The 12,317-nt window shown below is 35.1% G+C and overlaps 1 protein-coding gene across 3 annotated transcripts in view; it reads right to left on the reverse strand.

The window, feature by feature from the left end:
- The window catches only part of si:dkey-82f1.1 (DENN domain-containing protein 2A), a 43,515-nt gene that overhangs the window by 11,800 nt on the left and 19,398 nt on the right, over positions 1-12,317 (reverse strand). For all 3 annotated transcript variants that reach the window (XM_067378968.1, XM_067378967.1, XM_067378966.1), the window contains exons 3-12: positions 9,865-10,812; positions 8,662-8,789; positions 5,582-5,697; positions 3,757-3,954; positions 3,397-3,490; positions 1,813-1,863; positions 1,531-1,718; positions 1,282-1,391; positions 1,075-1,144; positions 544-621 (exon numbers count right to left, since the gene is read on the reverse strand). In XM_067378968.1, coding sequence (XP_067235069.1) covers positions 544-621; positions 1,075-1,144; positions 1,282-1,391; positions 1,531-1,718; positions 1,813-1,863; positions 3,397-3,490; positions 3,757-3,954; positions 5,582-5,697; positions 8,662-8,789; positions 9,865-10,812 — 1,981 coding nt within the window. The remainder of the gene's footprint in view (positions 1-543; positions 622-1,074; positions 1,145-1,281; positions 1,392-1,530; positions 1,719-1,812; positions 1,864-3,396; positions 3,491-3,756; positions 3,955-5,581; positions 5,698-8,661; positions 8,790-9,864; positions 10,813-12,317) is intronic.

Raw genomic sequence — 12,317 nt, forward strand, 5'->3', positions numbered from 1 at the left:
AAATAAATAAATAATAATAAATATTTTATATTAGCTTTTGCCCACCATCCATACTTCATTCAACAGTTATAAATAAATAATATTAAGTATTTCTATTAATTTTTTGCCTACCATCCATTAATTATTCAACACAATTCTAAATAAATAAAAACAAATATTCTTTATATATTTATTTGTTTTTGCCCACCACCCAGATGTTATTCAATATCATTCAAAATAAATAAATAATACAACCAATAACATCAACAAACATTATTATCAGTTTATCACTGTAATAATAAATAAATAAAATAAAATAAAAAATTATATAAAAATCAAATGAAAATAAAAAATAAGTGTAAAAAATACAAATGTAAAATAAAATAAAATGTCTTCCTACTTCTTGAATCTACTGTTGGTCCTGGATCAACATATCAAACATTCAAAGTACTCAGTAACCATGAGAGGGAATTCTACATACTGACAAAAGAACCAACACAGAGAAGCTCAAGAGAATAAATGCAGACTGAGATTGCTGAAATGCTTAAAGGGCAGATGAAATACCTTCGAGAACAGATCAAAACAGCCCAATCTGCTCACAATGCAGTAGACTTCAGGTAGACGCCTCCCTTTACCGCTGGGCTGAAAACACCGAAAAACACAAACGACTCATGAGAAAACCAAAAATATATATTTTAAAATACATAATAACATTTGCTTCTGATTGTTGACTAGACGTCACTCAAATGCAACCTAATGAGGTCATGTGACAATAATGTAAAATGCTACAGTTTGAAACATTGTTGCATTTTTAAACATTCTACACTCTTAAACATAAAGGTTCCATTTGGAACATTCTTAAAAGAACCATTTTTTCTTAGTGTAAAGAACATTTTAAAAAACTAAAGAACGTTTTCCACTATAAAGAACCTTTTGTATTACATAAAAAGTTATTTCATTTTGAACAAAGTCTAAGAGAAGCTATTCACATCTTCTTCATGTTTCATCTTAAATCTCTAGCCTGCAGTCAGTGTACTCTGAATAAATGTTTCCTGCAAAATGACAAACAAAAAGAGCAGCAATGAAGCGGCTCACCAGTAAGCGTCGACAGTAGCCAAATCTTCGGCTCCCATCTTCTCCGGTTAAGACGAACGAGAAAGTCTCACTAAAAAGAACAGATTTGATTTGGTTCAAAACTATGTAACAATGAGCAATTGATTCCCAAACAGCACAAATAAGGAAATAGCAACAAACGTGCTTCTAATAGCATAATAATGGCAGTAAACCATGTGGATTTGATACCTAGGGAAATTGTCCACAGGTGCCCAGTCTTTAGCGTCAGGAAAACAGAATTGCGGAATGACTTTCAGCTGGTCTTCAGCTTCTCGCATAAACTTAAAGCTTCGTTCCAACTAATGAGGAAAAAGGGACACAGATGCATGAGTTTAGAGAACCTAGGGAGACATTTACTGATCTTTTAAGGGTGATGTGAACATCTTCAAGTCCAGATAGATTGGATTTGTTCTGTTTTGGGAGGAAAAATGTTTGTACCTTGAGAGGGAATTGCTGTGTGACTTCTGGTAAATACGGCACACCAGCTTTGGTTTTATGAAGAGCCACAACCAGGAAGTACTCAAACAACTTCCTCTCCTGCAGCTCCATCAAGTCTCGCTCCAAAGTGCGATATCGACCGGTCTGCCTCAACATAGACTGGACCGACACTAATCTCTGACTGTGAGCTGGAATAGATGATGAGGAAGGATAATCAGAAAAATATGATGTCTTTCCCAGTGTAATTATCGACGTTAAACTCTTGATTGTAAGGTTTCTTACCCTTTAGTTTCTCCTCTGTGTCACTTTCAGACTCGCTGTTGTCGTCCGTCACTGGGCCGGAGAGGAGAGAGAGAGAGGTCAAAGGTCACCAGAGAATCGGTATGAGACATATTTCATGCTTGGGTGCACATGTGTATCCTATAACGTAACATAATTCTATCATCCCTGGAAAAATGGGTCAAACGCATCTGACCCAAAACTGTAAACGTGTCCATAAAGCTAAGTGGACGCACATGTGTCTGAGGCCCGGACTGTCCCACAATGCAGTGCATGTTAAACGGGCTGTAACTTTGTAGGTGAATATTGGTGCAACAAATATATATATATATATATATATATATATATATATATATATATATATATATATATATATATATATATATATGAAAAAATTACAAATATATATATATATATATATATATATATATATATATATATATATATATATATATATATATATATATATATATATATATACACTTTTTAATTGTTTTTTTTATTTATTTATTTATTTTTTTTTATATATATATATATGAAAACATTAAAAATAAAATTACAAAATATATATATATATATATATATATATATATATTTTATAAATATATATATTGTACAAATTATATATATATATATATATATATATATATATATATATATTTTATAAATATATATATTGTACAAAGTATATATATATATATATATATATATATATATATATATATATGAAAAAACTACAATATATATATATATATATATATATATATATATATATATATATACTTTTTAATTTTTTTTTAAAAAAATAACTTTTTTATTTGTACTATATATATATAGTATATATATATATAGTATATATATATATATATATATTGTACTATATATATATAGTATATATATATATAGTATATATATATAGGCACGGGGTGTCATCATATATATATATATGAAAAAATTACAAATATATATATATATATATATATATATATATATATATACACTTTTTAATTGTTTTTTTATTTATTTATTTTTTTTTTTATATATATATATGAAAACATTAAAAATAAAATCACAAATATATATATATATATATATATATATATATTTTATAAATATATATATATTGTACAAAGTATATATATATATATATATATATATATATATATATATATATATATATATATATATATATATATGAAAAAACTACAAATATATATATATATATATATATATATATATATATATATATATATATATATATATATATATATATATATATATATATATATATATAGTACAAATAATATATATATACTTTTTAATTTTTTTTTAAAAAAATAACTTTTTTATTTGTACTATATATATATATATATATATATATATATATTTGTAATTTTATTTGTAATTTTTTCATATATATATATATATATATATATATATATATATATATATATATATATATATATATATATATATATATATACATTAGCGTGAGCAAATTGAATGTTCTACTATTTCTTTAAGCATAGCTTTAACAGGAAAAGGTGGGTCTAAATTTAGCTAACATATAATGTTGCCCTCACAAACCTCTTCCTGAACTGGACTCGGCTGACTGCGAGACCCTTTTCATCCTCTTCTTCCCCCTACGGGCCTCAAAGATGCCGTTGATTTTCTGCACCATCTGTTGAAAAAGAAAACAGTCACAGCCCTTGCTTTATCAGAGACAGCCCTTCCAAGTCCCTCGCAAAGGAGTTTTGAAAGGAAATGACTTTTTCCTCCATTTTTCAGATTATTCTTAGGTGTTTCATCTGCCTGTCACATTTGTCTTGTATTTTTATTAGCAGTGGAAGCATGCCGACAGGCCAGTGTCTAAGTCAGCGGCGGACTAAAACCATAAATCACTGATAAGTCAAGGATTACACAGACTGGGCCCCTTTTTGACGGTACCTTTGGAATTTTTCTCCGTCGCCGATTGTAGGGGTCCCCTGACAGGCACGGGGTGTCATCCGGGCTGCTGGGTGTTGATGGTGGGCTGACTCGGGACGGGGACGCGATGCCGCCATCTCTGCCGGTCTTACGCAGTTCCAATAGCTTGAAACTGCGTCGCTCTGAATTCTGCCTGAAGAAACCAGGCTTGGAGGAGAGCTGTCATTGAGAAATTGCAAATCAGAGTCAGTTGCTAATTTGATTCATCAGAATTCATCATCATGTCATTCCAAACTTGTATGACTTTGAATCTTCCATAGGACACGGATGATTTGTGGATTGTACTAGCTGCTCTTTTCAATATAATAAAAGTGAATGAGGTTGAAGATTTTCAGAAAAGTAGCCCATATGACTGATTTTGCATCTTATGTATACGAACATGAAAATTACTTTAAATACTGAGGTGAATTTACATCACTCATCTAAATGTTAGTACTGAATGCTGATACTACAGCTGCATGATTCTGTCTGAATAAATTGAGAATCACGATTTTTTTGTTTCAAATAGAGATAATGACTCTCCCACGATTCTGAACAGACAACTAAATGAAATAACATGTAAATTACCAGAGGTTCTGATAAAATATTAATTGCTGCAGTCTATTTAAAAATGTTTAATTAATTAGAATGAATATTTAAAAAAAAAATGGTTTGAATGAATGATTCAATGACTCACTCATAAAGACTTCACTTGTTTCACGACTAAATGAATCAATGTTTTTGAACGAATCACATGAATGAATGATTCAATGACTCACTCATAAAGACTTCACTTGTTGCATTACTAGATGAAGCAGTGTTTTTGAATAAATCACTTGAATGAATGATTCAATCACTCACTCATAAAAACTTCACTTGTTGCATTACTAGATGAAGCAGTGTTTTTGAATAAATCACTTAAATGAATGATTCAATCACTCACTCATAAAGACTTCACTTCTTTCATTACTAGATGAATCAGTGTTTTTAAACAAATCTGAAAGAATCTCTTGAATAAATGATTCAATCACTCACTCATAAAGACTTCACTTGTTAGATTACTAGATGAATCAGCATTTTTAAAACAAATCACTTGAATGAATGATTCAATGACTCACTTTTTTCATGACTGTATGATGAATCAGTGTTTTTGAACGAATGTGAGAGAGACTCTTGAATGAATGATTCAATCACTCACTCATAAAAACTTCACTTGTTTCATGACTGGATGAATCAGCGTTTTGAACAAATCTCTTAAATGAATGATTCAATGACTCACTTATTAATACTTCACTTGTTTCATTACTGGATGAATCAGCATTTTGAATGAATCTCTTGAATAAATGATTCAATTGCAAATACATTTTAACAGTCATTACCTAGTAGCATATCAATGTAATCGATACAATGGTTATTTGAAGCGCCATGTTACTTTCAAAAGCTAATTGCTCTATTTTGCTCTATTGCTACTGTAGACATCAGTGTTTATATCCGAACTATAACTCTTATTCCAGTACTTCTGTGACAGAAATAACAATACTGTGTGGTTGAAAAGACTGAAGCTGTTTCATACCTAAACATGACAATGGCTCTCAGCGGCAGCACCAACACAGATTTGAATGCTCCGGTGTGATTTTGTCAAAAGTTTATTAGACAGAGCCAAATCATTGTCATTTAGGAATAGGATCGCACGGGTGTTTGAATCGAGATCACAATCTTTTAATGATTAATCGTGCAGCTCTAGCTGATACATATGGAGAACTCGCTCTAGAGTGGAAACAATTAATCAGGAATGCTGTACGAATACCTTGGATGGAGTGTCAGGAATGGGAGAGGAAGGGGAAGAAGGAACGGGATACTTGCTCCCAAGACAGCGGCTTTCCAACTCTATGTCTTCATATGGGTTCTCCTTCGATGGAGGGTCTTTGAAACAAAATGTACACCAAGATTATAAGTGGTGCAAAACCCTAATGCTATAGATATTGATTAGCATTTTACACTGGAAAAAAATGTTCATACTCAGTATTTTTGACTTGTTTTTCAGTAAAATATCTAATTATTCTCAAATTAAGATACATTTTCTTGAGAAGTAAAATTATACAAGATTGTTTTCTGAAAAATTATCAAAATTAAGTGACTTTATGCTTAAAACAAGAACAAATATCTGCAAAAATAAACTTATTTTTACTCTGTATTAAGTTAATTTTTCTGACCTCATTGGCAGATATTTTTCTTTCTTGTTTTAGTATAAACTCAGATCATTTTTATACATTTTTCAGAAAACAAGACTTAATATCTTGTCATTTTGCATCTCAATATCTTGATTTAACAATGTTTAGATATTTATACTGGAAAACAACAAAGATACTATATAGGAATCAAGCCTATGTGTCTTAAAGTAACCTAAAGTATTACACATTTACATTTAAGAAGGGACTCGGACCATATCACACACCAAAACTGACTTAACCCACCAAAAACCAATAAGATACCACCTAGCAACTACTCGGAACACCCTAGCAACCACTTTGAACTCCTGGCAACATCATAGCAACACCCTGGCATCAATACAGTAACCTTAGCAAAGACAAGCACCACTTTTTTTACATTTCAAAATGTAAAACAATGCACTCACAAACTTTCCGTTTCCTACCAAACAAAACAGTTTGGATATCAGTTACGAACAATTTTGAAATGGCAAGTCATAAATCACATTTTCTGATAGCTAATGTGGGCATTTTTTGCTAATTTCCCCTTGTCAACACTGCCTGGTTTAGTCCCGCTTTTCAGCGAAAAGATTTCGAACAGACGTCATGTGTTTGGTTGCTCTCCAGATGTTTGAAACTTTGCCAGGGAATCCACACAAACCTCATTAGCTGTGTGTGGCATCACCAGTGGCGCTAACAAGAAGATAAACTCCTAGCAAAATCTGTCTTGGTTTGTGTGAAGAACGAATGAGCCAGAGAGAAAGAGAGGGGGTAAGGAAAATGTTTGAGTGGAAGAAAGGTGTTTTTTTCAGATGCAGAAAGCCTCTGTCACGTCAATTCATCCACCAGATGCGCCTGGTGGGATGAGAGTTTATGATGTTGGGACATCCAGTTCTAGAACACAAGAGAACGTACGCAATGCTCCACGTTCAAAACCATTAAAAGGACTTCTACTTGCCAGAGCAGATAGAGAAACACAAGACCACCAGTAAATATTCCATTATTGGAAAGTGCTATTACATAATTAGACACAACATAGGAAGTAGCAAGTAACAAGGAAGTAGGAGGATTGCGCAAACAAATTTAGCTTGGTCTGGCTAGTAGACTATAGATTTATCATAATCACAGATGATCAAAGTTTAATGGAAAGCTATGCATTCCAGTATGTGGTTCTCCATCTTTTGGGGTCATGACCCAAAAAATGGGTTGCAGATCTGAAGCTATGCTAACTAAGGGCTTTTTTTTAGACCTGCAGATCGTTTGCTTTGTTCCGAAACATGGACTTAATTTGTTACAATGTGGCATTTTCTTCTTAGTTCGGTTCGCTTTCACAAGGCAGCATTTCAAAGCATACCAAAATGTCACACTTGAGTAAAACTGTCCTCTTATTAGGGTTTCCAAAAGTACCAAATTTGACTAAATTTTACGGTACTGAAATCTAAAAAAAGTGCTTAAACACCTCTGATTGGCCATTGTGTTCACAAGTTCAACTGATACGTCTGTGATTGGCGTCAAAAATGTCTATTTACAACATGTTTCCGAAATGTTGATCATTGTAGCCAATCAGACCAACATGTTCTCTAACCAATACGCCTATATAGGTCGTTTGTCAATTCCCTGAAATATGACCCATTGGAGCATTTGCTAAAGTTGCGCCCCCTATTGACAACAGGACACTTTCATTTTAATGCATTGTTCCCTTTTATCTGCGTCATATTTCAGTTTCGCGTAGCTCAATTGGCAGAGCATTGCAATATATAACAATATGCAATCATGTGATCATGCGATCGTGGGTTTGATCCCAGGGAAAGCATGTGCTCATTAAGTGTATATGCACTATAAATCACTAAGGGTAGGTTTAGGGGTGGGGTAGGTGTAGTCGTTAATAAAAAAATTAGTTTTGCTAAATGGAAATAGGACAAATGGTGTAAAAAGTCCACACATTGCATTTAAATGAACACGCATTTTGATTGGTAACAGCAGTCAGATGTAACACGACACTGTCATTATTTTTACGCCAGCTAGAGGGCGCATGACTTTAAAACGTAAATATAGGTCATAATAAGGTGCTTGAAAAACAACTTATAGGGTCTTTTTTTTTTTTTTGGAGGACAGTCTGAATCAGACATATCTGTTGAGCGTGTGAAGACAATGGCCAATCAGAAGTGTTTAAGAAACTTCTCAAATGCTGGTATCGTCACATTTTTAAAATGACAGTACTGACAACATTTAAACAACATTTTAAGACAGGCACTCTTTGGTTTTCAGTTGTGATAACTAATGTGCTCATTCGCAGAAAATTATAATAGAATGCTATTAAACTAACAACATAAACAACAAACAAATTGGCTTATCAATGTTTAAAAGTCAGGTAAAAGTCCTGTCATGTCTTTAGCCGTTGACGTCACGGCCCTGCATCCAATTGAACACTATTTTTCCAATCCACAGGTAAGACCTCACATCATGCTGTTGAGAAGACTGATGTGGGGTAACCTAAACATAGAGGACCACTGGTGAGGTTGAGCAAAGAAACACCAATGTTTGTGATGGCTTTGTCTCAATTTGGTACTTATTAAAGTTCCAAGCTCCTGGGCTCCCGGGAAATTGCTCTGTCAGGTGCACAGTCAAAGAGTCAGCTAAGTTTTACACAGTTCTATCGTGGTACAGTGCACTGTCATACCTAGGATATCCTCGTAGACGTTCTCCTCCGATAAAGTGCGAGTGAGGCCTAGCTTAGATAGATCGTAGAGATCTGCTCGACAACCTTCTGCTGACAACTGTAGAAGATCTTCAAACTCGTAGGACTTCCTGCAGGTTCAACAAATACAAATGAAATTCGTCATTAATAGAAAGATCAAGAAGAGACCAATTAAGTCCACAGGAAATTGAAGAACTTATAGGTCCTGCATGCACAAGGTTGGAGTTTGCACAGATTAGATTAAAAACAGACCCCCTTTCCACAGAGAGGACACAAGATTAAGATTGTACCACAATGTCAAAAGTTAAAATGTATTTTCATAGATGGGCTAGACTGATAAATGCTGCCATTAAAACAGCATCTCCATAAAGACTGAGGACGGTAATCCTTTAGGGGAGTCTTGGTTTCAAAAGATTTATTATCACATTAGTGTGACATAAAAATCAGATGGTAGGCTACTAAATTTGTGAGGTTCTTTCAGTCCACGTGCCATTTCTACAGTGATGTCTACGTATCGAATGGTACATACCACTGTGAGCAATATGAGATGAGGAATTACGGGTTTTTAAATCCTGACAAATTCACTGTATGGATTTATTAAGCTTCCAACGTAATATATATCAAATGCTAAAGAAGGTGAATTGAGGCAAGATGCTACTGATGATTCATTGAACAGTCTTAAAATTAGCTCTCACATTAGGCAGAGATAATATGAGCAGATAAGCTACTTGTTGAAAATTTGCCTCATTGTCAAAGGCATTGCCTGATCTTAACGCACATGATTGATTTAGATTGACTTAAGCTAAATTTATGATACAATTTTGGTCGGATTGTTTTAGTGATTTATGTTTTTTGATACATAAGCTTGGAAAATGGTTTTGGAGATTTCAGTCCCTGATTTCAAATAGATTGATGTTGTATGAGTTGTGCAAGACTGGAAGTAGGTGCCCAGGAATGGCCACCAAGTAGACTGACTTGCTTACAAAAAGGACTTTTTTAGATTGGTTAGATAACCAAATGAGGTACAAATTTTCAAGATGCAATCCAAATCCTTAGCTCATTCTTAGGCCCTGTTTCCACCTGGTATTAAGATGTGTTTTGGTCAATCGGATCACAAGTAGATCAGGTGTAAACAGGACCTTAAAGTCACATTCTCTGAAATTCATCAAATATTAGTCTTCTTACCTGTTATTAGTGTCCCGAACTCGCCCGGATGGTCTTCTACAGATCCCTGGTGGTGGAGGACAGGATGGAAGGGGTGGGGGAGGTATGGAAGGTAAAGGGGGAAGATTTCGTTTACCCTTGACGAAACCGTGGTTGTCTGCAGGGTTGTTTGTCTTTGTGTGGTGCTGAAAGGTTCTTTGTGGTTTTGGTAGAGGGTTAATGGAAGGAGCTCCAGGTTCACTGTAGACGTTCTCGGGGTCCCGATTTCGATGGCTGCCAGATCTCACCACATCTAGAGTCCCGAAGATCGGTTCTGCAGCCCTCTTCTCTGCCTCTTCCTGCTCCTCTTTGGAAGCTGGGCAGAAATAATTGCCTGGCATAGACAAGGATGATTTGGAAGGAGTCTCCTTCATCGCTTGCTCAAGTTTTTTAATGTGCGTCAGCACCGACTTTTTGTCCTGACAAGTATCTGTTGTTTTCCCCAATGGGGATTTGTCCAAAATCCATTCTTTTTCTTTCAAAGGTCCCTCAGCAGTGTGCAGAGGTTCTCCAAACTTGCTTCCATTCTCTTTGCCACCGTTCTGTCTCTCCCAGTTGAAAAGTCTCTTGCTGTCTTTCCTTTGTACTTCCGGCTGTACCTTCTTCTTCCCACCTTCAGTCTCTTTCAGTCCCGTTGTCTGGGTGTTTGCCCCGGAGGTCTCCGTTTTACCTTCCCATTGGGAGATCTTGTCTCGAATGCTGGCAGTGCTTTTAAGTCCTGAGGGAGTCTTAGGGGACTTGCTGCCACCGCCCAAGCCATTCTCAATGGCCCGAGAATTGGGGGGACTCTTGTGGGCAAGCATGATGTTGTCTCCTGGGCTTCGGTTGAGGTTGCTCAGAGATGAGAGACCGTCCCCAACCCCACACAGGTCTGGCCGCTGAAGCACCACAGATCGGGCCTGGTCAAGCTTCAATCCGCAGCAGTGGAGCCTGAAGAGACCACAGGAAAGATGCTAAAGTCATCAAGAGTGTCTGACAGTCATTACGTGATTATAGAGCAATTATAGAGTCTGTGCATTTGAAGGTCACATTTCAAAAACATCATTCACCAAAATTACATTTTCAAAATGACCAATTACCAAAATCTCACAACCACAAAATTGCAAACAAAGCATACACAAAAAGTGTTCAGAGTTTTTCCTTTGGTATTGGTATTAATTGCATTGTCTAGACTTTCAATGGTACAACAAATTAAATGTAAATTTTAAAAGTTCAAATGAGATGCAGATGGACTTGCAATCTTATTTTCTCTGTGGACATAAAACACAAGCCTTTCACTGCACAAGTGAATCAAATTGGAGGTTATGAATCAGCCTCAAGTCCTTCTGAAAGCACAACTCCTCTGTGAATGTTTGACCAAATGAGCTTTCATCAATGGGCCAAAGTTCAAGGGACAGGCGTGCATCTTTCTCTTTCTTTAATTGGCTCACTCAATAAACACAGCCTTGGATTCTATCCAATGAAATTGAGCCAACAAACAAACAGGAAATGTGAACCTAGAAACTTTTTGTGTTTGTTAACGCCACAGAATTTTAGAGGAGAATATCTTCACCAAATAGTGATACCCCTTTTCAAACACAAACTGTTGGCTCTCAGAAAATTCAAATAAACTTTCAACAACTTTCTTTTGGCATGTTGTTTTTTTTTTCTTTCTTTCTGGCTAATGTATCTCATTTCATGAAGCTCAAGGCAGCCAAGAGGAAAAAGTAGGTCAAGCTCCAAAACCCCAAAGAAGAGAAGCGAGAGAAAGAGGGAACGAGGCAGAGACAGGGGGTGAGAGGAGTTAGGAAAGAGGAAAATGAGGACTGTGTAGGACAAGATATGTGATTGTCTCTTTCTTGTCGCCTTCAGGAATAGGCCTGCTCAAACTCTTGCATTGTACATCATCCATCATCAGCCAGGATAGAAACCAAATTCTCCTCTTCCTGGCAGAGTTAACATGATTGTACAGTAAGCTGAGGAAATAGCATTTGATGATAGTAGAGTTCTCTCCATTTTGACCTTGTTTGCTCAGGATCTGGCTGAAGATACTCTGTTTACCAAAAAAAGGCTTCATTAAAATGAGCTCACTCATTTCGCCCATTCTTCTGCAGGTTTTAAATCTTTTACTAACACACTATGGCATTCCAAACCACCATGGGTTGGCAGTACCAAAGGGGTTTAATTAGCTTTCAGTAAAAATAACTTTCACAGTTAGGCTTGTCCCAAAATCACCCTCAATATTCCACCTGGGGATGTTTATGAAGTCTATCAGTGCTTACCTTACTAGACATGTTTAGTTTTAATTCCGCAGTGTATGAGGGATGTGGCACAGTCTGTTTGCCGGGAAGATCTTATGAACTTAGCATTTAGGCTTTTACTTTATCATCCTAAGGAAATTTCCGTAATACAAAGTCCCATAATTGCTTCGAAAAGAACAAGCTAGCTTAGAGTTA

The sequence above is a fragment of the Chanodichthys erythropterus genome, chromosome 24 (assembly GCF_024489055.1).
Source record: "Chanodichthys erythropterus isolate Z2021 chromosome 24, ASM2448905v1, whole genome shotgun sequence".
NCBI classification, from domain to species: Eukaryota; Metazoa; Chordata; class Actinopteri; order Cypriniformes; family Xenocyprididae; genus Chanodichthys; species Chanodichthys erythropterus.